Source organism: Chinchilla lanigera, unplaced genomic scaffold (genome assembly GCF_000276665.1).
Source record: "Chinchilla lanigera isolate Chin_1 unplaced genomic scaffold, ChiLan1.0 scaffold00010, whole genome shotgun sequence".
NCBI lineage: Eukaryota > Metazoa > Chordata > Mammalia > Rodentia > Chinchillidae > Chinchilla > Chinchilla lanigera.
Genome location: NW_004955411.1, coordinates 2,955,181 through 2,981,810, shown reverse-complemented (window position 1 = coordinate 2,981,810; position 26,630 = coordinate 2,955,181). Strand labels below are relative to the sequence as shown.

The 26,630-nt window shown below is 42.6% G+C and overlaps 1 protein-coding gene across 1 annotated transcript in view; it reads left to right on the top strand.

Moving 5' to 3' along the window:
- Fbxo9 (F-box protein 9) overlaps positions 1-21,294 on the top strand; it is a 33,271-nt gene extending 11,977 nt beyond the window's left edge. Inside the window, exons 5-12 of the mRNA XM_005377610.2 lie at positions 1,635-1,765; positions 2,466-2,580; positions 16,662-16,780; positions 17,070-17,160; positions 17,923-18,018; positions 18,183-18,276; positions 19,592-19,743; positions 20,543-21,294. Of these exons, the coding sequence (XP_005377667.1) occupies positions 1,635-1,765; positions 2,466-2,580; positions 16,662-16,780; positions 17,070-17,160; positions 17,923-18,018; positions 18,183-18,276; positions 19,592-19,743; positions 20,543-20,651 (907 nt within the window). The 3' untranslated portion in view covers positions 20,652-21,294. The remainder of the gene's footprint in view (positions 1-1,634; positions 1,766-2,465; positions 2,581-16,661; positions 16,781-17,069; positions 17,161-17,922; positions 18,019-18,182; positions 18,277-19,591; positions 19,744-20,542) is intronic.
- Positions 21,295-26,630: the final 5,336 nt, after the last annotated feature.

Genomic DNA, 26,630 nt, shown 5'->3' with positions numbered 1-26,630 from the left:
ATTGTTTAGAAAAATAGTTTCGATGAGGAGATCCTAGCTATTACATTTACTCTGTCATGCAATAGTTGTTAATTTATCATATGCTTATTGTCAGTGTTTTTAATTTATGCATATCTCTGTTACCGTTCAAGAGGTGTATGAGCCGTACTATAAATGCGCAGTGAAATCAGTGTTAATGGCCTGTTTAAACTTTTTGGCTAATATTTACGCCAACTTAAAGTTAACAGCATTGGGTAATTCATACTCAAAATGAATCATTTGGGCTTTTTTTCTTCACGTTCTTTAAGTTTGGATAGTCACTTAGACTCAGCTCTTAGCATGTTTTGTAAGTGCCAGATGCTATTAAGGGACATTGTCTTAAAACCTTCAAGAAGCATTTCTTGGCTAGGGATAACTCAGTGGTAGAATGCTTGCCTAACAGGCATGAGGCCCTGATTTAATCTCCAGTACTAAAAGAAAAAAAATTGTTTTCTGTTCTATTTTATTATACAGACCCAGATGCTATAAAACTTCCTTTGGATGTAGATTTTTTTTTTTTTTTTTTAACCAGGTCTTGAAAGTTTCTTCAGTGAGGTTTTATTTATTGCCCTTTCCTGTGAAATGTTGATAGGACAGACACTAAGTCCATCTAGCCTCCGCTATACTTGTTCTTCACTGTACTATAAAAAACTCTTCTTTCTTCATCCTCATCCAAGCGTTTTCATAATTTTGATCATCAAGGTTAACTTCAGCAAACATGGAATGCTAGACAATTTTTAGCACTCTTAGCTGTATATTTCTATATATGGGTAGATGATTTGTGGACCCTAAAATTTTTTTCAAATTAGGTATTTTCCTCTTTAAAGGTTTGATGTTAAGGCACATCTGTTAGAAAATCCTTGGTAAGTAAGTATAGTGCCTCATATGACATCTGTGTATTTGATTTTTATCTAGTTAGAAAAGATTAAAATCGCATAAACTTTATTTGCATAAGATTTTCAAAAAACTTAAATTTTTCTACTAACTCATGAAATGTTCACTTTATAGTAAACTAATAAATCTTAACACCTGAATCCAAAAAATCCTAATTACCTTTTTGAAATACTTGGTATGAGCCAGGCATGGTGACACACACTTGTAATCCCAGGTACTTGGGAGGCTGAGGCAAAATGATTACAAATTTGAACCCATCATGGACAACTTAGACCTCGTCTCACAAAAGGACTGAGGAGAGTAGCTCAGTGGTAGCATGTATGAGGCCCTGGGTTCAGTCTTCAGGATAGATGGAAAACTACATATGGTACTCCTTTGCAAGGCAAGATAATGTGTTATCACATTTTTAAAAAGTAGTTTAAAAAAGTTTGCTTTTAGGTGACTTTCTAAAGCAGACTTTTAAATTTTTTTTTATTTTGTTGGTCTTTTTGAGACAGGGTCTTGCTATGCATTTCAGGCTGGGCTTTAGCTCACTTTGTAGCCCACGCTGGTGTTGAACTCACAGTGGTCCTGCCTCAGCCTCTTGAGTGCTGGGATTACAGGTGTGCGCCACACGCCCGGCTGTCAAGCAGATTTGAGTGTGCTATGAAAAAGTCAGTTTCTGAGCAGTGTGTTCATAGTTTGAGGCACTTAGCTGAGTCACCTCTCCTCCTTCTTCTCAGCATTGAGGACAGCGATGATGACAGCAAGATGGCAGATCTCTTGTCCTACTTCCAGCAGCAGCTCACGTTTCAGGAGTCTGTGCTCAAACTCTGTCAGCCTGAGCTCGAGAGCAGTCAGACTCACATATCAGGTATGGATTCTGAGCTTGCACTCCATAAGAAACACTTTAACCTTAGGTTGAATTTTTCTGCACTTCAAAACTGAAATAATTTGTCAGATAATTGCTGCCTAGTTCACAATAAGGAGAGAGATCGGGTTATAACTACTGTTTATACTAACAAGTTTTTCAAATCAAGTGGAGCAGCCGTTGTAATGCAGTTGTTGAAGGATGCAGACTTCTCAGTGAAGTTGAGTCGAGTTGCTGAGGTACCCTGAGAAAACTGGAACACAGCTATCATGACTTACTCAACCAAGGGGAACAAGAGTCCCAAGACAGGACTCGTGTTTAGAAATTAATGCTGCTATATGTTGAATGTTGTTACACGATTTTCAGATGAGGACAGTTTAAAGGTTTTAAAAAGATAAAAGTAACTTGTTAATGTTAAATACAATATAGAACATACATATAGTAAATTATTTTAGTATGTCTTGGTGATAAAATAATCTTGCAAAGGAAAAGTACTTCATATAAGTAACTTCAAATCTATTGTATAGTAAAAAGTAGATCATGGCATCATGATGTTAGAAAACATTGGTACTGGGTAGCTCAGTAGCTGTGAGCAGTATTGAGAGTATCTTTATAAATTTATGAGTGTACACACCCTGAGAATGTGCTTGTGACAGTAGGGTGCCATGGGGGAGACACCTTGAAAGATGACTTTCTTTTGCAGCACTGCCCATGGAGGTCCTAATGTACATCTTCCGATGGGTGGTGTCTAATGACTTGGACCTTAGATCATTGGAACAGTTGTCACTCGTGTGCCGAGGATTCTACATCTGTGCCAGGTACTTGCTTTGCTTTTCAGTAACTCAGGCAGTGGAGAAAAGGAGTATGAGGGGGTTTTTTTGTTTTGTTTTCTGTTTTTGCTAAATTTGTGAAATAACTCCGTTGTTAAAAGCTTAACCTGAACAGAAGTATTGCAAGGCTGTACTATAACATGATCTTTTCAAATAACTTAGCATTTAAAGATTCAAATGTGCTGTTTCCAGTGTACAGAACAATATGTAAAACAGATGCAGTCATATATACTGCTTCCATTGAGTTTTCATATAAGCTTAGCCAACGTGGAAAGAAGAATTATATTAGAAATATACAAGCTGGGCTTGGTGCATGCCTCTAATCCCAGTACTTGGGAGGCTGAGGCAGTCACTATGCTGAGGATTGCCAAGAGTTTGAGGCCAGCCTGGGTTACATAGTTAAGGTCAGTCTGAACTACATAGTGAGATTTTGTCTCAAAAACCACTACTGCAAAAAAGAGAAGAAAACGAAGCAAGAGATATATATATATTCAAGCTATTTTTACAGTAACTCTAAGTCCATTTGTGGTAATGATTTAATTTAGATTGCAGTGGACTCTTCTTTTGGCCCCTTAAAATTTACTCTATTCCTTTAAAATTTTACTGTGTCAAAAATAATTGTAATTTAATATAAAATTATTTGAGACTGACCTTTCATGGGTTTCTTGTTTAAAATATATATATAATTTATATATAAATTATAAATATATAATTTAAATTATAAATTTGTAATTTATATAATTTAAATTATAAATATATATATAATCTTTACCATGTAGAATATTTTGTATAACTTTAGTTGTTAAACTCAGATCCTTTTTTTTTTGTACTTCAGGCTGGCCTGGGGACTCACTGTGTAACCTAGGCTGGCCTCTAACTCAGGGAAATCCTGCCTTGACCTCCCCAGTGCTGGGATGACAGGCATTCACCACCATGCCCCACTAGATGCATTATTTTAAACAACTTAATTCCATTTGGAATCTGACATTTTGCACACAGTATTGTATTTTATTGAATTGCTTGAATTCTTTGTTTTTGATTTTTCTGTGTGTTAGTCTGTTTAACATATACCTGTAAGCATCTATTGGATTGCTGTCAGCCTTTTGAAATTAAGGTTTCTAGCAGTTGTTCCATTCTTTTTTTTTTTTTTTTTTTTGGTTTTTCTCCGGTACCGGGAACCGAACTCACGACCTTGCGCTTGCCAGGCAGGCGCTTTGCCACTGAGCTAAATCCCCAGCCCCTCTGAGCTAAATCCCCAGCCCCTGTTCCATTCTTTATACATCCGAAAATGTAAAGGATTTGGTTAAGAAAGGTTATTTTGGTTATTTTCAGGAATAAAATGTTACATCATCATAAAACAACATATTTTTAGGAAAAACTTAAATACACATTTCAAAACATATATGCTTTGATGACAATCATCTTTTCCAGTCTGACAAGGGTATAAGTGGGTTTTACTTCTTTAAAACTGAGTATTTTAAGTTATAGATAGAAATTTAAATACCTTAGCTGTAGAGTCGTGTCACATCTTTTGGTTTGCGTTTTTCCCATACTCCATGACAAAGTTCTGCTGCTGCTACCTGTGAAATGTGTTTCCAGTTTACCATCTTCCCACTTCTGTAACTGCTGTTCTGACTCAGCCACCATCCTGGCGGGACTGAACAATGCAGTGGCATCCAGCAGTTTCCCGCTTCCATCCATGCCCTTAGAACACAGTCTCTGTAAACCACCAGAGTAGTTTTTTTGTTTTGAGTTTTGATCTTTTCTAAAATAGCAGGGAAAAACTATACACATTTCTTATGTATAACAGGGTGTTTTAGACCATATCTACTTTGTGGAATGGTTCCAGCGAGCTAGTTAGTATGTAGCACCTCACATGGTTATCATGTTGGTTTTGGATTTTCTGTTTGTTTCATGATGCTGGAGATTGAGCCCAGGGCCTGTGCCTTTTAGGCAAGAATCTTGTCACTGAGCCACATCACCAGCCTCTTAAAAATTTACCTGCAAGAGTGTCCTTTTAAATTGCCTAGGGTAGCCTCAAAGTTACTATCTTGCTTCACAGCCTCCTGAGTAGCTGGGTTTTATAGGCGTGGTCCCCCATGCCTGTCTTTGTGTATTTTAAGTTACAGATGGAGTTTTAACTATTTTGAGCTGTGTCAGAATCTTGTCAATTTTCAATACATTTTGTACTTAACATTTTGCACTAATTCTATAACAAAGTTCTGTTTTTAGAGAATACAGTATTTCATTACCTGTAGTCACTGCTGTACAGTAGATCTCATTCTGTACTTCTCTGAGACCTTTTTTGTTAGGTTTCACATAGAAGGGAAATCATGCAGTACTAGTCTTGCAGTGCCTGGCTTGTTCCCCTTACCGTAACGTGCTCTGGGTTCATTCATATGGTTGTAAGTGCCAGGATTTCAGTTTTTTCTTGACTGACTCATACTCCACTATGTAGGTACAGTATACTACATTGTTTTGTCCATTCACTTGTTGATGGACACCAGATTTATTCCGTGTCTTGCTTGTTTGAACATGCACGTGCAGTAACTGTTCGACATTCTGATTTCAGTCCTGTGGATATGTAACCTGTAATGGACTGCTGGGTCATACAGTAGTTCTGTTCTAATATTTTCAGGAACCTCCCAGCACTTTCAGTAATGACTGATTTACTTTCTCACCGACAGTTTGTAATGAATCCTTCCTCTCCATATCCGTGCCAGTGCCTGTTGTCTTTTTGCTCGGTGATTGCCGTTCTGGTGGGAGTAACGTGGTTGTTCATTCTGGTTTCATTTTCATGTCCCGGTTGGTGATACTGAGCACTCTTTACATATACCTGTTGGACATTTATGTGTCTTCTCTGGAGAAATGTCTATTCAGGTCTTTTACCCACGTTTTAAATTGAATTCTTTTCTTGCTGTTGAATTGAATTTCTTACATATTTTGGATATTGATCCCTTATCAGATGTATAGTACAAATATTTTCTCCCGTTCTGTATATGGCCTGCACTTGGTTGGTTGCTTCTTTTGCTGTGCAGAAATTCGTGAATTTTACATGCGGTGTCATTAGTCTTTCTTAGTTTTTGTTTCCTGTGCTTCTGAGGTCTTATCCAAAAACTACTTGCCCATTCCAGTCTCCTGAAGTGTTTCCTTTATTCTTGCCTCTTCTGGTTGCTCTTGCCTTATTTTACCTCGTGGGTGTATGCACTCCTTTCTTTTGGACTCCATTTACGTGGCCTGCCTTACTGTGTCTTCACGTTCAGTCCCAGGGAGTCATGAGAGGTGCGGTGAGCTCCCTGTTGAGCACTATACAGTTGGATCTTGCTTTTTATCCATCAGTCACTCTCTAACTTTAATTGGATGATTTCATCCATTACATTCAGGGTAATTATTGATAGGTAAGTTCTTACTACAGCCACTATCAACTCGCTTTCTACTTTTGGTGTAGTTCCTCTTTTTTCTTTCTCTCTTTCACAGTCTTTCTTTCTTAAGTGATTTACTCCAGTTGTGTTTTTTGGTTCCTTGCTTATATTTGGTTTGTGCGTTATAGGTTTTTGCTTTGCAATTACCAGTGAAGCCTAAAAGCAATCTTTTGATTATAACAAGTTTTTGTCTCTTGTTTGGTTTTTTTGAGTCAGGGTCTCACTGTGTAGTTTAGTGGCCTTAAACTTGCGGAGACCCTCTTGCCTGAGCCTCCTGAGTGCTGTATTTCTAGGTGTGCGGCAGCACACCCACCTTGAAATGGTAGCAATTCACCATGGTCACGTAGTCAATAAGAGCAGAAACAAAAGAACAAGAGAAAATGTACTAAGAAAAATACTTTCTACTTGCACACCATTCCTCCCCACAGTTTGAATTTTTATATCCTATTTTACATCTTTCTATTACATATTTTTTGACATATTAATGTAATTGTTGTCTTATTGGGTTTTTTTAGTCCCCATAGACTAAAGATAGGAATCTTTAGTCCTAAAAATATGCATGGTTTACTTACCATGCTTGCAATATTAGAGCGTCCTGAATTTGTTTGTATAATTACTCTTAACCAGTGAGTTGCACCTCCCTGTGTTATCTTCCTTCTTCCCATCTCTTTCACTTGAAGAACTTCCTTTAGCGTCTCTTTCATAGTCTCTCAGCTTTTGTTTTTCTGGGAATGCTTTTATCGCCCCTTAATTGCTAAAGGAGAGCTTTACTGGGTACAGTATTCTACAGTTCCTCAAGTACTGCACTGTGAATATCTTACACTCTCCTGGTCTTTACGGATTCTGCTGAGTCAGTTGTCGAGAATAAGGACACCCCTGTGTGTTGTTTCTTTGCTCTCTTGCAGCTCTGAGAGTATTTTTGTCTTTTACCTTTGAGAGTAAGATTACAAGATATATATTTTATTCATTCATTCATTTACTTATTTATTGATTGATTGATTGATTTGTCTTTTTGAGGCTGGGTTTCACTGTTCAGTTCAGGCTGACCTTGAACTCACTTTGTAGCCCAGGCCTCAACTCACAGCAATCCTCCGTGTGCACCACCACCCCCAGCTGATAAGATTTTTTTATTATAAGATTTTTTGAGTTTAGTTTTTTGGGTTAAGATTGGTGACCTTTGACTTTCCTATACTTGGATATTTGTTTTCTTCTCTAGGCTTGGGAAATTTACTGTTAGTAAGCTAGGTTTACACCTTTGGTATTCTCCAGTCCTTGAATGCCAGTAACCAGAGATTTGCTTTTTTAATACTGTCCAAATTTCCCATTCATTTGCTTCATTCCTCTTTTTTTCCCTCTCCAACTGTGTATTTGTAAATAGTCTGTCTTTAGGCTCACTAATTTTTCTTTTTGATCTGTCCTGCTATTGATGTCTTCTGTGTTTTTTGTTGTTGTTGCTTTGGGGGACTTTTTGTTTTGCTTTGCTTTTGTTTATTTAGTTTGGCTTCCTTTGTGTTTTGCTTTCATTTTTGTATTGCTGGGGACCAAGCTCGCACCTCTTGTATGTTAGGCAAGCATGCTGCCACGTGCCCAGCCCCCGATCATGTATTTAATTGTACTGTGTATTTTTCACCCTAAGAATTTGTTTGACCTTTTAAAGTTGCTTTCATCTCCTTGTTAAGAGTCTCTCTTACAGTGCTGAGACATGTCTGTTTACTTTAAGCTGATTGAGTTTCTTTATAGCTGCTGTATTAAGTTCTGAGAGTCTTCCTATCCTGACTACTGCCCAGTCAGTTTCTAGCACCTTGCTTTGAATGTCAGATGAGGTTTTGGTTTTCTGAAAGCTCTTCGTGCTCTTTGGCAGATGACATCATCTGAGCATTGAAGAATTGGCTTTCTAGAAATTCTAGGTAGTAGCCGGGTGTGGTGGCACATGCCTGTAATCCCAGCACGCGGGAGGCTGAGGCAGGAGGATCGTTGTGAGTTCGAGACCAGTGTGGGCTACAAAGTGAGCTCAAGGCCAGCCTGAACTGTATAGTGAGACTTTGTCTCAAAAAAAAAAAGAAAAGAACAAATAAAAATTCTAGATAGGCTGCTTATTTCCTCTAAGCCTGTGGTCACTTCCACTATTTCAGCAGAGGTGACATAGAGGTCCAGATTTGCTGGGAGTCTGCTGTTGGTGTATCATCAGGGTTTCCATACTGGAGGGCAGTCCAAGCCCAGGTTTGTCGCAAACATACTGGTGGTGTGTGCTTCAGAAAGAACCAGGAGAGCACATAAGGAGTAGGCCATCCCAACAAGCCTCTCCCTTGGGCCAGGGTTGCCCCAGAGGGAACATCCTTAACCAAGCCTGTGTTAAGGCACTGCAGGAGTCTACCCTGCTCTGGAGTCACCGTGAATGGTCCAGTGTCAGGATCCTATGTCGTATGCATGGTCACGAAAGCTGTATCATACCATGAGCTCATAGCCTGCCAAGATCAGCATATCACCAGTGTAGGACCAAAGCCCACACCGCTATGGGCTGCCTATTCCTGATGGGAATTCAGGACCTAAGAACATTGCAGCCAGCCACAGGTAATGCTAGCTGAAATAGAAGAGCAGTGCACTGGGTCCACGTCTTCCCCTGGCACCCAAGCCAATCTGGAGGCTCCATCTGCAGGCAGGTCTGGGAATGGGACCGCTGCATCTGCCTAGAGTAAGGTTGCCAGACCAGCACTAAATTCCAGTGGATGGGGTCTTCATTGTGCTGTGATGCTCAAGGTTGGCAGAGTAGTGGTAAAAGCGTCCCCTTAGCTATCTAGGCTGATGCTAAGACTTAGGTCACAAAAATTTGCATAGTCTCAGGAGTGTGCAGAAGCACAACACAGCTGGCAGTGACGCAGGCTGGCGTACAAGTCTCTCCCACTGGAGTGCGGTTCTTCACCCGGTCCTGGGGCAGCTCTAGAGCCCTCATCTGTGAGCACTGGCCTGATGATAGCTCTGCCACCCAGAGTTGGGGTGCATGGCAGAGATAGTCCCTTGGCCACCAAAGCTCGGTCAGACCTGAGTCTCACTGCGTCAGACCCGAGTCTCATTAAGGTGCAGGACCCTGTGCAGTCCTGGGGTGTGGGTCAGTGTGCCGTGGCTGACTTCAAGGCTGGAACCAGTGCTGAGTATCTTAGTCACTTTCCTTCACTGAGACACAATACCCAGCACCCAGTCTTAACGGCGGCGAGGTTTATTTTGGCTCACAAGTTCAGAGGTCTCAGTCCATGCATAGTTGTCCAACCCCAAGGGAAGAACAGGATTGTGAAAAGCCTGCCCTCATTGAGGCCAGGAAACAGAGAAAGGAATAGAGGTGAGAAGAGAAGTTACCCAAGTCACATACCCAGCCTCTAGCCAGCCCCTGCCTCCTCACAGCAAGTCAGCTATGAACTCATCGGTAAACTAACACACGGGTGGGTGTAGAGCCACTGAGCCGGTTACCTTCCAAACGCATGACGCTTGAGGGGCACTGCAGATGGCACAGGTCTTCCTGGCTGCTCTGTGATCTCTCATCGTGGACTCAGGCCTATGTGCAGGACCGGTTTATACTAGGTATACACAAAGCACAAGGAGGTCATTACACCAGCAAGATATTTGCACTCTTTTCACTACTCAGAATAGCTAAAATACAACCTGGATGCCCAGTGACCTGGCAGGGTAGATCTCCCTCCATACTATTTTCCACAGTGGGTGTACCAATATACGTTGCTACCAGTAGTGTGGAAGAGGTTTTTTTCCTCAACATTTGCTACTTTTTCTGCATTCTGACCATTCCAGAGGGGGGGGTATGATGCCTCATTGTGATTTTAATTTGCATTTCCTTGATGATTAGTGAAATTGAGCATTTTTTCATGTACTTGTTGACTATTTGCATGTCTTCAGAGAAGCATCAGTTCAGACCTTTAGCTCATTTTAAGTTTGGTTGGTTGGTTGGTTATTGAGCATTTTTAGTTCCTTATATATTCTGGGTATTAATTGCTTATGAATAAGTAGTTTGTGCATGTTTTCCCCCACTCTGTGCATTATCTCTTGTGGTTTTTTTTTGTTTGTTTGTTTTTTCTCCGGTACCGGGAACCGAACTCATGACCTTGCGCTTGCCAGGCAGGCGCTTTGCCACTGAGCTAAATCCCCAGCCCCTGTGCATTATCTCTTAACTCTACTGATTATTTCCTTTACTGAATAGAACCTTCTTAGTTTGATTACAATCACATTTGTCTATTTGTACTTTCGTTGCTTCTGCCTTTGAGGTGCTATCTAGAGAATCATTCTTAGACCAGTGCCTTAAAGTGTTCTTTGTATGTTTTCTTGTAATAATTTTATAGTTTCTGATTTTACATTTAGGACTTTGATCCATTTTGAGTTGATTTTTGTGTACAGTGAAAATAAGGTATCTGGCTCCATCTTTTTTTGAGATAGGAATTTGTAGTGTAGTTCAGGCTGGCCTTAAACTCACAATGATCCTCCTGCCTCAGCCTGCTCAGTGCTGGGATTACAAGGAGTGCCACCACATCCAGCCTGGTTTCATTCTTCTTCATTGGTATATCCAATTTTTCCAGCACCACTCATCAAATAGACTGTAGTTTTCCCAGTGTGTTCTTTGTTACAGTTGAGTTGGCTATATGTACATGGATTAATTTCTGGGTCCACTATTCTGTTCCATTGGTTTGTGTGTCCATCTTTATGCCAGTACCATGCTGTTTTGGTTACTATAGCTTTATAATATGTTTTGAAGGCAGGTATCTTGATGCCTGCAGAATTTTTTGGCTTAGGATACTTTAGCTCTTCTGGGTCTTTTGTGGTTTCATGTGAATTTTAGAATTTTTCTCACCATCTTTTGGGTCCATTTCTATAAAGACAGCCCTTATATTTTGATGGGGATTGCATTGAATCTATCAATTACTTTGAGTAGTGGGATCATTTTAGCAGTATTTTAATCCATGAGCATGGGGCATACTTGGATTTTTGGGAGAGAGTGTCCTGTATGGTATCTTTTGTCAGTGTTATGTAATTTTCAGTTTAAGACCTTTTACTTCCTTGGTTAAATTTATTCCTAAATTTCTTCTGTAGCTATTGCAGATGTGTAATTGCTTTCTTAATTTGTCAGAAAATTTGTCTAAAATATGCCAAAAATGTCTAAAAAAATTCTAAAATAGTCTAATAATGCTGTTTTTTATTCTGAGAATTGCTGTTGTGCAACTTTGCTGAATCATTTATTAGTTCTGATAGTGTTTTGATGGGGTATTTAGGTTCTTATATGTGTCAGATGTCATCTGCAAACCTGTATAATTTAATTGTTTCCTTTCCGATTTGGATGCCTTTTATTTTTTCTTGCCTATTTCTCTTCTTAAAACTTGAGGTACTGTATTAAATAAGAGTGATAAAGTGGGCATCTTCTTGTTCTTGATCTTAGAGGAAACACTTTGTTTTTCCCCATTCAGCATGGTGTTTTTCACACTAGCCTTTTATATGTTTAGGTATGTTTCTTATGTACCTAAATCATTGAGAGTTCTTGTCATGAAATGATGTTGAATCTTTTTGAATGCTTTTTCTGCGTCTCTTGAGATGATCATAAGATTTTTGTCCTTCATTCTGTTCCTCTAATCTGTAATGTTTATTGATTTGCATATGTTGAACCATCCTTACATCTCTGGCATGAATTGCACTTGTTCATGATGTGATGTTTTTAATATGTTAGTTTTTGTCTTGGTTACTTTTCTCTTGTTGCTGAGACAAAATACCTGGCCTCCAAAACTAAGAAAGGAAAGGTTTGTTTAGCTCATGGTTTGTGGAGGTTTCAGTGCATTGGCTGGCTCCAAGGCAGGGTGGCACATGGCAGAGGGCAACAGTCCATGGCAGCGGAAAACAGCAAAACAGTAAGCAAAAGCGGGGAGCAACAAGCAAGCCTCTGTCCCTCCCTAATACTGCATTCAGGCTCCCCACCCCAGGGTGGGTGTAGCACTCACATGCACAGTCCCAGCATTGGACCATAAACTCTGTCCCTTGGGGAAGTATGCAGGCCTGGTCATTAGGCCGAGCCTTCAATGGGTGCTTTTACAGCCACAGTTGTATACATTTCTTTTTGGGTTTTTTTCCCAGTACCGGGAATTGAACTCACAACCTCGTGCCTGCCAGGCAGGCACTGTGCCGCTGAGCTAAATCCCTAGCCCCTGGACCATAAACTCCAGAAGCCCAAACCATGACTGCAAGAGCCTTTTAGAGGGAATCTAGACACAAATCATAACAGTTTGTTAGTATCTTTTTGAAAACTTTTGCATCTGTGTTCATCAGGGATATGACTGTATAGTTTTGTTTTGCTTTTTCTTTCTTCCTTGTTATGTCTTTGGTTTGGATATCTGAGTTGCTGGCCTCATAAAACATCTGGCAGAAGTAGTTATTTAAATGTTCTGTAGAATCTAGCAGTACAGCCACCAGGTCCTGGGTGGGACCTGATTTTTTTCAGAGGGAAGACTTCTGATTACTGCTTCAGGCTCATTACTCATTGATCTATTTTCTCTTTCTTCTGGGTTCAGCTTTGGTAGTTTATACGTGTTCAGGAACTTTTTCATTTCTTCTAGGTTTTTCGATGGGACATAGGGCGTCAGTTGTGATTTGGCTTTAATTATAGAAATACTCAAAAGTGTAGCCTCTGTGATTTTCTCACCTCTGACTTGTGTCAGCAGTGTCTGTGTCAGGAGTCTTGACGGTGCTGGCGCATGAAGGTAGTTACAGTGGGCGCAGGCTCCCAAAGGTGCATGTCTTCAGGCTGCAGAGTTAAGCACTGATGGCACTGAGGCTTTGGCAGCAGCTGCCACAGTCCTGGTGATGAAGGATGTGGAGAGAGCTGGTCCCCGTGTCCCATGGGACAGGCACAGGTAATACCAGGGGTTGTGTTAGCAACCAACAGCCAGTCACAGAATGTGATGGAGACCTTCCAAAACCCCTCGTACACCAGGAGCCACAGGGTGGGATAGGGCTTTCCCTAGGTCCCCCAGGATAAGAACAGGTAATACTAGGATTTGGGGCACCAGTAACAATAGACTTAAGGTTTTGGGATTCTCAGGGGACCTTTGCTACTTCCCATGGAATGATGTGGGTAGTTGTAGGCCTTGTAGCACTGGAAGCTACTAACCTGAAGCTGTAGAATCTGAGTGGTACCTTCCCCAGGTCCTGAGCATAAGTGATACCAGGACATTGGACACCAACAGAAGCTATGATCCCATGGCTGTGAGCTGGATCTCACAGGGTATATGCAGATAACATTTGGGCTTCTGGTACTGGCCTCCGCGCTTTGTGCTCCTGAGAGTGTAGGATGGTAAACCTTCCCTAGAGCCCATGGGTAAAGTAGGAGTGGCACTGGGACTTGTGGCTTTGGGATCTGCTGTCCTAGAACTGTAGGACGTGGATTGTCCCTCAGTCATGTGGGGCAAGCATTGGTTAGGCATTAGTGTCCATAGTGCCTTCCTCTGCTCCCAGGGAACAAGCTTGGGTGATGTGGGTTTTTTGCATCAGCAGCTGCGATTCCAAAGCCACGGGCTGGGAAGGAGACCTTCCATAGTTCCCATGGGACAAATGCAGGGGGTGTTCATTTGGAGCACAGGTACATGTGTTCCTGGAAGCACAGGACACAGCTGGACACTGCCTAGGATCTGTGGGTTAGGTGCGGCAGAACAGGGGTGGCTGAAGCTGGACTTGGTGCACCTGCCCCTGCACTCTTGGGGCTGTGAGCTGGGAAGAGAACATCCCTAATTCCCATCAGACAAGTGCAGGTGCTGCTGGGTTGGGACTCTGATAGCAGTGTTTCTGGAGCTGTAGGCATGGATGGGATCTGTGTTGGCTAGCTTTCCATCACTGGGACAGAATATCAGAGATAGCTACTTAAAGCCAGTCTTTTTTTTTTTGGTACCGGGAATCGAGCTCAGGACCTTGTGCTTGCTAGGCAGGTGCTTGTGCCCCTGCGCTGTGTCCCTCACCCTCAGAGATAGCTACTTGAAGGGGCAAGTCTTATTTTGGCTCACAGTTTCAGAGGTTTAGTCCATAGTCACTGGCTCCATTGCTTTGGTTCCTGTAGCAAAGCGACTGAGAGGCAAAGGAAGGAGGAGACCGGCACCCCAGTATCCTTCGTGTCGTGCTCACTGTTGGCGAGCTTCTTCCACTAGGCCCCACCTCAGCCCAGGCGTACCACAGGCTGAGGACCAAGGCATTAACACATGCACCTTGGAAGAGGCGAAAGATTTATACGATCTGAAGAGAAGCCAGAGTCTGACACACGCACCTTGGGGGACATCCTAGATCCTAGTCCTGAGGGATGAGCTGGGAGATGCCAGAAACGGGGTGATTGGAGCTGCAGGAAGCAGCTGGGACCTTCCCAGCTCCTGATGGACAGGAGCAGGTCATGCCGAGACCTTGCACCAGCAGCTGGCTGCTGGCCTGAAGGCAGAATGGCATCTAGCAATGGCTATTGTAGAAACTGGGAATCTGGAGCTTGGGAGAGGGTCAATATGAGTTCCTTCTGCACAGCTGGGCAGTCACTCCTAGGCCAGCCAGCTCCCCAGACCGAATTTAAACCCTCCATGGATTGTGGAATCCACCTGCAGGGAGGACCCCCAGTCCACTGCTGTGACAGCAGTTGGTGGACTGCCTTTCCCTGGCAGTATGGAGACCCTCCTCAGCCAGGGAGCCGGGGATGATGTGGCTTTACTCAGTAGTTGATCGCATACTGTTTAGGGTTCCCTCCCCTGCTGGCTCATTTTCAAGAGTCTCCTTCAATCATTCTTCTCAAAAGAGAGGCTTCCCTTTGTTGCCGTGCCTCTTTTCTGTGTCATTTTTTTATTTGGCAATCTTGGGTCCTTCTCAGGCCGGCAACTTCCTTTCAGCACTTGCAATGTATCATCTCGTTCTCTCTCGGCCTTCAGGTTTCTGCCAAGAAATCTGCTGCTCAGCATACTGGAACTTCCTTGTATGTTACTTGCTTTTCTCTTTCTTGCTGCTTTCAGGATCTTCTCTTTGTCTTGATCTTCAACAGTTTGATTATAGTATGCCATGAGGTAGTCTTTAGATTGTATCAGATTGGAAGTCTTTGACCTTCCTATATGTGGATATTTGTATCTTCGGGTTTGGAAAGTCTTCTGTTAGTCCTTTAACATGTTCCCTCCAGCGTGAAGTCCCACCGGTGCTACCTACACGAGTGTCACGTCGGGCAGCTTGTGTCACTGGTGGTACAAACGGATCTAATCACTTTTATTGGTCGTCTTACTAATAAAATTAATAAAAAGCCTATAAATGGACCAAAGCTAGTTAGTTGCTTGAATTTGAATAGTTTCTGCCCAAATAAAAGTACTAATACTATTCATAACATTTTAAAAAATTATCATAATCAACAAATTTATTTTATTAAAAGAAATTTATATTCGTGAGGAATTTATCAGTAAGTCTTTAAATTTTAACATGGAAATCATATAAGTACCCTATTGCTGGTGTATATAATATGCATTTACAACAACTGTACTACAGATTAGCTGTATTACAACTTTTTATACCATTTTAATATTTTCCTAAAAGAACTGTATCATGATGGGCTCTGGTCTGCTAAATCAACACGTTTTCTTTGCGTTATTGTAATCAAAGGCCCCCTGAGAAGTGGTACAAGCAGCCCACTAGTTCAGGCTTCCACGTACCCCTGGTGGTTCAAGCTGGCAGAAGCAATAGAATTCAGAGCAGAGCCGCCAGACGATGAGACGTAGGAGTTACGGCCCCATCATGAATGTGTTAAATAAACATTTACCTGTTCATCGTTCTCTGTTTTTGAGTGCCACTGACAAGTACACCTGCTCGTTTGGTGCTGTCCCCTATGTTCTATAATCTTTGTTCCTTCCATTCTTGTTTCTCCTTTGATTGTATGTTTTCAAATAACCTGCCTTCAGGTTCGTGGATTGTTCTGGTCAGTTGGTTCTGTTGCTGATACTGTCTGTTACATTTCATTATTTAGTTCCTTATCTTTTTCATCTCTATAGTTGCTGATTTTTTTTTTCAGTTTCTCTGTTAAATTTGTCTTGGGTCCTATTCTACCATCTTGCTCTGCCCTCTGTGTGTTCTTTTAAAAGCGTAAACCATGCTCACAGCCCTCCAGTGGCATCCATCCTGTGTAAATAGCCACTCCCATCTGCAAGACGCTACCTCGTCTGCCTCTGCTACCTCTCAGATCGTGGCGTCCCCTCGCACGGTTTCCTTTGCTGCTTTCCCCTCTGGCTCTTTCCTGAGCCCCTCAGTTCTCCTTCCACCTCAGAGCCTCACCCGTGCTGCGGCTACCGCCCAGGGTGCTCCTCCCATCACTGCGATCTCCTCCCAGGGGTCTTCCCAGCCTCCCTGTCTCCACACCGTCATTCCTGTCTGCATGCTTCACTCTGTTGGGGAGTTTCTCCCTGAGCATAGACTTGGGACTTTTTCTCTCCACTGCTAAAAAAGCAGGGACTTTGCCTTGTCTGTCAGTGTCTCTGTAGCAGTTGGAATAGTGCCTCACAGGTGCTCGACAAATACTTGTTGAACAAAGGATGGCCAATAGCCAAAATATTATGTCTGTCTTTAGGGACTCAGCTTTTTATATTACTGATGTTACACTTTTTTATCTAGAGACCCTGAAATATGGCGCCTGGCCTGCTTGAAGGTGTGGGGCAGAAGCTGTGTTAAACTTGTTCCATACTCATCCTGGAGAGAGATGTTCTTAGAACGGCCTCGTGTTCGGTTTGATGGTAAGTTTGACTCTAGAACCCGGGAGAAACCGTGATCTGTGAGTTTCCAACAACTGACCTAAGAACTGTGAGCTTCTTTAAAGGAAAGCACAATAAAAGTAAAGTTGGACATGTGTTATATGATTGTAAACTTGTTTTTATTGGTACATTTTAGGTTTACATAATGGTCACATTCATCATAAGGAATTTGTACCCGTACATGATATAAATTACTTCTTTTTTTTTCCCATTCCCCTACCCTGCCTTCATGATGGTAACTTTTAAAGGTTTATTTTCTTAATTTTTATAGGAGTATATATCAGTAAAACTACATATATTCGTCAAGGGGAACAGTCTCTTGATGGTTTCTACAGAGCCTGGCACCAAGTGGAATATTACAGGTACAACTGTAGTAAACTGAGTGAGTGGAAAATTCTCTCTCTCTAAGTATGAGCACACTAGCTGTTTAGTCTGTTGCTTTTGATGTATTCACAAAATGACCCTCAGTATTTTTCTCGGGTAGTATGACGTAAGAAATCACTCAAAACCCGTATTTTCTGTTAGCCTGTAAATTATATTTCAGAGCTTTCCTTTTGTTACAGGTATGCACATTTGCCTTTTAAAATAGCTTGTGCTTATTTCCAGCCTTAGTGTTCACCAAATAGTATGTAATTCCCTGACTTACAAACATGCAAGTTGCAGACTTTCACAGGTACTGTATAAAACTCGCTTTGTCAGATTACAGATGAATCTGACTTACCAACATTCTCCTGAAATGGAACTCATTCATAAGTTGGGGACTTACTGTACCATCATTGAGAAATAAGTAGACTCATATTAACACTGTGTGTTAATTATTGGACCGCAGTTTCATTTGATATGAATTAGTGTTTTAGGAAAACTTAGAACTTTAATAAAAGTACAATATCTCATTTTTATGTTATATAAGTAAAAAGTTCCCACTAAGGATAATAATAAAATGCCTTTAGTGCCTTATTGCTAAGCTAACGATTGTTGGTTGTGTTTGTTTTAATGATGTTGTTTTGGCTGATGGTATTTCAGTTTCCATCTCACAGCCCTGAGTAGGCTTGGTTACTGAAAAATAAGGGAGTGTTTTATACCTTATGTGTGTGGTGTGTTTTGGTGTCTATCTTTTTCCATAGGTACATAAGATTCTTTCCCGATGGCTATGTGATGATGTTGACGACCCCTGAGGAGCCTCAGTCCATTGTTCCCCGCTTAAGAACCAGGAATACCAGGTAGTATTTTCTATAGCTTTCTGCCCAGTCCACGTTTCCAGGTAAACCCAGCATGCACGATTATAAAAACAGTCATAACTTCCTAGTTCATAACTTTCTGGGTCACTTAAATACATGTAGTAACTGATTAGTACAATTAGATTTAAAATGTATTTATTTTTTAGAACCGATGCAATTCTACTGGGTCATTATCGCTTGTCACAGGACACAGACAATCAGACCAAAGTGTTTGCTGTAATAACTAAGAAGAAAGAAGAAGTGAGTATATAAGGCGGACTTGAGAGTTTTCTTATTTCAACAGTACTCGTTCACCATTTTCAATCAATAAATACTATTTCATTATTGTATGTATCTCTGAAGAAAGCTGGATTCCTAAGATGTGCTTTTTTATTGGATCAGGATAGTTTTTCTCCAGATAGTTTCCTTTTTTAGCCCAGTACTTTTATGCATAAAAAGTCAGACCAAAATCTCCCTTGAAATGACTAGCAAAATTATACCTGCATGTATTTTTGGCTCTTCTCATTTTGAAGTTTTTTTCTTCCTAAAGTACAGATTTTTTTTTTTAGAGAGAATTTCAATTTCTAGTTGAAATAAGCTTGCTTTCTTCCTATTCTTGCCAAAGGACATGAGGAGGGGCAAGCAAACATGATTACTGATATTTATTTTATTGTAGGGTACTTTAAATTCCCTGAACAGGTTAAAGCTCTGGTTTTTACACAGATTTTTCCATATGCATTTTAAAAATCCTGATTAAAAAACATATATACCTGGAAGTCAGTTGTGAAAGCGTTGGAGTAAGTATTGGCCTATTGCCTTTAGAAGTAATGGAGTTTTTGAAAGAAATTTTCATCTGAAATCTCCCTCTGTTCCTAGCATGGTGAGGGCAGGGCTTCCTCCTCCTCCTGTCTCCTGTGACCGCCTCTTGCTCACTTCTCTGCCTCCCTGTGCTGGGTTCCTGGGGTGTGGCGCAGCAGTCTGAGAGAGAGAGATAGTAGTGCTGACTGAGCCCACATTTTCTACGGTCAAAATTGGGACTGGTGCGGCCCTGGTTCTTTTTGTGTAATAAAAGTATCTAGGAATGCCTGTGCAGACCCCTCAGCTGCTTTTCTTTTGTGATGAAGCCATTCAAGTTTACATTTTTGTGATTTTAGCAGCCGTATTTGCAAAAAATAAGTTGTACTCATTTTCTGCAATCTTTGTCAGTTTATCACTTTTTCCCTCAGCGAATACCCAAGTATTTACTGGTAGAAAAAAACAGAAGTTTTACTACCCACCTCTGAAACTGCTGTGTAACTTTGGTGAACTTGTTTGACCTCCCTAGATCTTCGACTTTTTGGCCATTTTATAGACATGTGCAGTCATTTCACGCATGGACTTACTGTGGTGATGGAAAGAAAGCTGGCCTTTTTAGAGTACTTGGAAAGTTAAGACGCTCATTGTCATGTGACACCAAGATAACTCTTCCTTGTGTACAGATTCTGTGTTACTCTTAGTGTCGCTGTTACATTTGAATGCCCCTAGGAGTACATAATGTGAATTCCGTAATGGTTCTTGTGTACCTGTTCCTTCACAGAAACCACTTGATTATAAATACAGATATTTTCGTCGTGTCCCTGTACAAGAAGCCGAGCATAGTTTTCACGTGGGCCTACAGCTGTGTTCCAGCGGCCACCAGAGGTTCAACAAACTCACTTGGATCCATCATTCTTGTCACATTACGTACAAGTAGGTGAACACGGCAGAACATTACCGCGACTAGCGTAGGTGTGTGCTTCATACGCGGTTTGAGCGCTCTCAGGCCAGCGGGTTGCAAAGGCGAAAGCACAGCGTGACAGGAAGGCCCTGTCTGTGTGACCACACCGACTCGGTACAATGCATAAGGTCTCTAGGATTTCCCACTCTTATTTTTCCTCTTAGGTGGAGAAGAGTAATAAAAGGCTGAGGTAGCATATTTATTTCATCCCTTGATTCTCCCCCACCTATGATTTTGCTGATGATTAACAGCAAATAATCCGTTTTAACCAGAGCTTTTAATTGTCTGTAGCCTTTGACTTAGAAATTCTGTTAGGGATATACTTGAAGAACATAACCAAAAATATTGTGCTATTTTAATAGCTAAAAATTGCAAAAGTAAATCTCCCAGAGGGGACATATTATTACGTAGTAGTATAAGCAGACAGTGTAACAGTCTGTAGTCATAAAATCAAGCTGTGCGGGAAATGCTTATGTCAGAACGTTCATTAAAAAGCAGGATCTCCAGTCCAGTCTGATCTCCACAGAGGCCCAGGCGGTGGAAGGAGCCCTAGGAGAAAGCCCTTCCTGTGGCTGTGCAGGGGGCGGGGCTAGGAGTGAGTTTCTAAATGCTCTTGTGAATGTTTCCAGTGTTCTACTGTGTGCTGTCATTTAGAATCCACTGAGGTGAATTAAAAATAAAAGGCTAATGCATAAAATAAACTGCCTTTGACAAACACACACGGATTTGAAAGGAATTGAAATTCTCTTATATTTGGTGCTGTTTTTGCAGGTCAACTGGTGAGACAGCGGTCAGTGCGTTTGAGATTGACAAGATGTACACCCCCTTGTTCTTCGCCAGAGTGAGGAGCTACACCGCTTTCTCAGAAAGGCCTCTGTAGAGCTGCAGGCCCAGCCCGCCACTGTTGCATGAACACAAGCATACAGCGCAAAAGAGCACCTAAGTTATAAATATATATACATATCTATATATATGGGATTGGAATTTATTTTAAATGGTTGGAATTCTTTTAAAAAGAATATAAATTATTTTTTTTATTTAAAGAGATAGATGGTTGTTGGGGTGTTTTGTTTTGAAACTATAAGTCGTTCAAGTACATTTATGTTGTAAAAAATCTTTACATGGGGTATAAGGCCAGGCATGGTGGCATACGTCTGTAATCCCAGCACTCGGGAGGCTGTGGCAGGAGGATCACCATGAGTTCAAGGCTAGCCAGGACTACATTGTGAGTTCAAGGCCAGCATGCACTACTTTGCAAGACCCTGTCTCAATGCCCCCCAAATGAGGTGTAAACTCATGTTCTTTTTCTAGCAGATTTATGAGCAGATTTCTGTCATTTAAGTCATCTTCTGCCTGATCAACCTAGTACTTAAGCACATCGGGGAGAACCTCACTGGGTCAGTACTTCATTTCCCGCATGGCACAGTGTCTTTGCACTAAAGGCTCAAATGTGAAAACCTGTTCTGGATTTGTTTGAAACTATGTAATCAATAAAGATCCTAAATAAATGTTTCTCTCAAGGAGGTGTTTGGGCTGCCTTTACAAGCGCGGGAGTGTCTCGTTGACACTCCTGGGACAGCCGCGAAGGCCTGTAGGTCACTGCCCCCTGTCATGTGCTCTTCACTTCTGCCTGGGTCGCAGGCGATTGGGTCCTGACCTCACCCACAGCCTCACCCCTGTGTAAGTGGGAGGGAGCGAGTCCCTCAGAACCGGGCTGCTTTTCAGCGTCTCTTCCTCGTCCCTCTGGTCAGAGTGCTGAGGTCACGTGGGCCCTGGCTTGGAGAAGAAACTTGGGCAGAAGCAGCCTGCTGAGCTCTCTGTGCCCAGTTCACAGAAGGGAGCCCCTCTCCCAGTAGCAGTCCTGCCAGAGTTAATTTCGGAGTTTGTCTCTGGAACCCTCCACTATCTCAGATTTGTTTTTGGTGATTGAAATACGACAAGAGTCTGATACTCAGGTACTTTGAAAAGTGAGCGTCTGCAGCCATTGTGGCTTCATGTCCACACTGACAGTAAAAGACTTCACAAGTTCTCACAATTCAGTACCAAACAGGCATAAAAAAGCCAACTCACCGAGACGGGCTGCAGCTCAGCATGAGAGGCTGTGGTGGCTTCAGTCCCCAGCATCAAAAGTGAAAAACAGAAAGAGCGCAAAAGAATTTGCGCTCATGTATGTTAAAGAGGAAAGCCACACATGTCCAGTATGTGCAGAAAGAAGAGAACTTTGGAGCTGGGCGTGGTGGCGCACACCTGTAATCCGGGCACTCAGGAGGCCTGAGACAGGAGGATCGCCACGAGTTCGAGGCCATCCTGGGTTATGTTTGGAGACACTGTTCCAAGGAGACCTTTAAGTTTTAAGTGAGCTTTTTACAAAAATCTGAAAAGTAAGGTATTTGCTTAAAAAGGCAGCTCTTCATGGTGTGACTGGTAAATTGATAGAACAGTATTTTGAACATAGTCAAGCACAACTGTAAAATGCATTATAAAGGCAAGCAGAATTTAAAGAGTGTGTTTCACTTCATCCCTGGGTTAGGGAACCTGTTAAGAGATGTAGTGGATACCAAGTTTAAACTTAGGGATTCCTTGGCAAGCACTAAGGCAGTTTTTGTGTTTTAGCGTAGAGCTGGAAATAGTACTTCTTTTTACGGATTAGATTTTCAGTATATTTAAAATAACTGCTATTTTGCTTTGTGTTGTAGTACCAGACTGAGCTACATGCCCACTTTTCTTTTCGTTTTTGTTTTACTAGATTGTTAAGTTACCGAGACTTGGCTTGAACTTGCAGTCTTCCTGCCTCAGCCTCCTAGTGCGGTTACAGGTGCACCACTACACCCAGCTTAAAACATTTGCTTTTTAAAAATACAAAGCCAGTATACATTTATTGTAGGCAAATGAGATACTCAGAATAAAAAAACTGAAATAATCTTAAGACAGCCGGGAAGAATTTGAGCTGTGTAACCCGTTCTCTGCCTGTCTTGCCCTAGGCTTGTGATCTCAGGACTGCCCTTTGCTCTGTTCAGACATGATACAGAAACACTGGAAAGCTTACAGCAGTGTGCAGAGTGATGCTGATCCTGAGGGACTGGCAGAAGCTCTCAGGAAATTGTGTTTCATATCCCACTTGAGCCTGTGCTCAGGAGATGCCCTTGTGGACTTGGTCTGAGCGTGAACATGTGCGTTGCCGCTGCCGCCTCCCCTGCGCTTGGCTCCAGCCCCTTCCCAAAGTGCAGTGAGGGCGAGGGGGGACTGCTGGGGCTGTGGAAGCAGGGTGTGCGGACTTGAAACACGTATCTGGGGCAAAGCATCAGCCTCGAGCTCTTTATCCCTGGCTCTGAAGCAGCTGCTCTTCATGCTATGGTGTTTGCCTTCACCGCTTTTTCTCCTGTGCACTTGTTAGAGGTGGCAGTACGGGGCTCCGTGTGGCTTGTGCGAGAGTGCATGCTGAGTGTGCTGCGGCCCGGGTTCAATCCGCACATGTAAGATACAGTCCAGAAGGCTTTGACGTCCCCTTCGTAATGGCATGGACAGCACTCTGTTAATGTTTTTACTGGCTTCATAATCCAACAGTCTCTTCAGATATTTTGTATACTAATCTAATGCCAGTATACACGCTTCTGGAATGAATGTTACTGTGGCTACAACCAACAGGTCTTTGCTTCCTTAGCGTGTTTCCAAGCAGAATTGCTGAATGTTCTTAAATATCTTTCTTTTCTGGTAAATACAAATACATTATAGAAAAACTGGAAAGTGGATGAGTGGAGCTATGAGTCACTCGGTACCTCAGCAACACAACCCGTTTACCTTGGGTGGCAGGCGCCAGCCCTGTCACGTCTGTGCCACTTTTCACCTTCGCAGAGAAACACCTTCAGTTCTGGTGCCTTCATGTTCTGGATCTTAGAAGCTGACATCTCCCCAGTGATGGTGCTGAGTGCAAGCAACAGCGCCACGTGACTTGCAGCCGTGACACGTGTGGGTTAAGGCCACACAGCCTAATTGGACTCAGAGCAGGAACGATGATGGGACAGTGGTGGGACCCCACTCAACGACTGCCCATTGGTCGTGCTAACCAGACAGAGCACCGATACCCAAAATGTGATTTCAGTCCTACTTGTGTGTGTGACAGAACTGGTACACTGTCTGCACCCTTTACGAAAACCCCACTGACACGGCAGCAGGGACCTGAGGAGGCGTCAGCCCTCCAAGGCAAGACAGGAGGGGCACGAACAAGGCACAGCTTACTGTTCGGGAAGAAGGAACCAGAAGACAGCTGAAGCCCTGGGTCCATGACCGTGATTCTGAGCAACAATAAATGGGAGGACATAATAGTAGCTACCCCGGAAGGGCAGCAGAACCACAGGTTCTGTGTCAGTTGCTTCAGACCATGTCTGATAAAACAGTTGCTGTTACATGTGTTGTTACTGTTGTTCCAGAAAGACTCTGGGACCTCAGCCAGATGCAGGGGAAGCTGAAAAGCGCAAACAAACTCAACTAACCTCTAACTGAAGACACGGCACCAGAGGACGCAGCAAGACCACGAAGGAAGGGTCCCTGCAGCCTACAGGGTTCACAGTGCCAAGCTGGTGTCTCCTGGGCTGGAAGGAGGTTTTGCTCTGCAGGAAGACAGCCCCTGCACCATCCCTGTAAACAGACTTACAGATACACTCAGAGGTCTGCACAGACAGGTACGCCTGCACCTGTCAGTCCACAAGGGGCACGTCAGCATCTCCGTGTCCCCTTCCCAGGCAAGAAACAAATTCAGTAGATACACACAGAAATGGGACATGGAGGAAATTTTAAAATGTAGGTAGCATAAAATTTCAACACAAAATGGTATCTCCATGGAGAGAGAAGAAAGGCATCCATGAAATGAGACTATGAAATCAAGTGCTAGAAGACTGCATGACTACCAACATGATAGCTAAATTTGCTTTAAATCTCAAATAAGATGCTAAAGCTGAAATTTGCCTTAGAAGTCATTTACAGACACTGCTTGTTTAATGACCTACTTGTTTATCAGCTGCGACATAGGCCTCGTCTCTTTTGCAGGTCTTGTTGATCTAACTGCAGTGTCCTTTTCATGCAGTACACCTTGTTTACAGGGCGCTGTAATTCTTGCCGATTGTCCTGCGGTCTTAGGCTCGTTACACATAATGAAGCGGGACTGAGAGCGGTCCTGCTCAAGCTGCCCTGGCTCTAGCTGCCCTCCTCCCCTGTAGTTGTAACTTCCTGTTCTGGTGCAGGTAAGACTGGCAAACGTCCTCTAGACAGAGTTTGTGTCATCCGTTCTCGCAGGACCCCTAAGGCTGTCTTCCTTCAAGCCTGTTATTAATTGCTTGGTGTCGCTTGTTACCCTCACTACCCTGCCCAGCTGCTAAAGCCCAACTCCCTCAGCCAGATGTGTGAAACTAGAACCTTTCCTTTGTCCCATCGCCGAGCACTCCGGACAGCCGGTCAACGTGCATCTCAAACCCTGGAAATAAATCCTCCTTTTTCCCTGATGTTCTCTCTGATCTCTTGGATTTGACAACATTTCCAGTACTGCATGTAAGAGTTATCAAATAAAAGCAAAGTCATCATGCTGGGGTTTCCTTTGACCATTTCTTTGTTCTGAACATTACACCCACGATATACAGTTCCTCACGGAGCAACCAATTCATTTAACGACTTAGGCGCAGCATAATTCAGGCGTTAAACAAAGAGTGTATTGTCACTTTCCCCATACAGACGAGAGGGTGTTTGCCTGGTTTGGGCCTAAAGGCCTTTGTAAGCTTCCGGGAAGAATTCACGCAAAGGGCTTGGCACCAGGGGGTACTCAGCATTAAGAGATGGACGGGGCAAGGGGAAGAGGACAACAGAGGAGTGAAGCTGTGCTACGTGCACGCACCGACTCCCCACAGGGTGTGAGCGTCCTGTACTACAGGAGTGTACTGATAAAGACGGGAAATTTTAAAAGGAATGCCCATTACAAACTTGCACGTCACATTAGCTGACGTCTACGCAGAATCTTGAGAAGTTAGTTACAGAAGTAGAGACTCGGTTGGTTAGAAGCAGCGGGCAGGGAAGGGAGAGACACTAGGTGACAGGTGTGTAAAGTTTCAGGAGGAGTAAGTTCTAGTGAGCTACTGCAGCTCGACAGTGGTGGTTGGTGGATGTTTCACGGTTGCTGGAAGGGTACATTTTAGACGTTATAGTGGCAGGTTAGGGAGGGGGTTAGCTATGTTACTTTACCTGATTTTCGCGTTCCCAATTTTTGCCTGTCTCAGAACATCACATTATGCCCCCTATATATGCAGTTATGATTCATCAATTTAAAAATAAAAAATGGAGAAAAACCTTAACATGTATTCAATAATAAAGCTGTTAAAATTTTAAGAGCTTGCCGGGCACGGCACCACACACTTGCAATCCCAGCTATTCAGGAGGCTGAGACAGGAAGATTACAAATTCGAGCCCCAGCCGGGTAATTTAATGAGACCCTATCTCAAAATAAAAAATAGAAAGGTCTCGGTTTAATCCACAATACCAGCATAAAATAAAAATGTAAGAGTTCAGTGTTAAGGGGCTGGGAATGTGGCTCAGTGGTAGAGCCCTTGCCTTGCATGCATAAGGTCCTAGGTTTGATCCCCAGCACCACATATTTAAAAAAACCAATAATAATAATAAATTTTAAAAAAGAGTTTAGTGTTAAGTATGGGGCAAAAAGCTCTAGTTTGTAGGAGTGATCTGACTTAGGATCATAAAACACAGGCCTTGTCTCCACTTTATAAGTAACAAAATCGAAGCTCAGAGGGCTGAGCTGAACTCGCTCCGTCTGGCCGCGGGTCCCGGGGGGAGCGGCCCGACCCCCGGCCCGTCCCCGCCC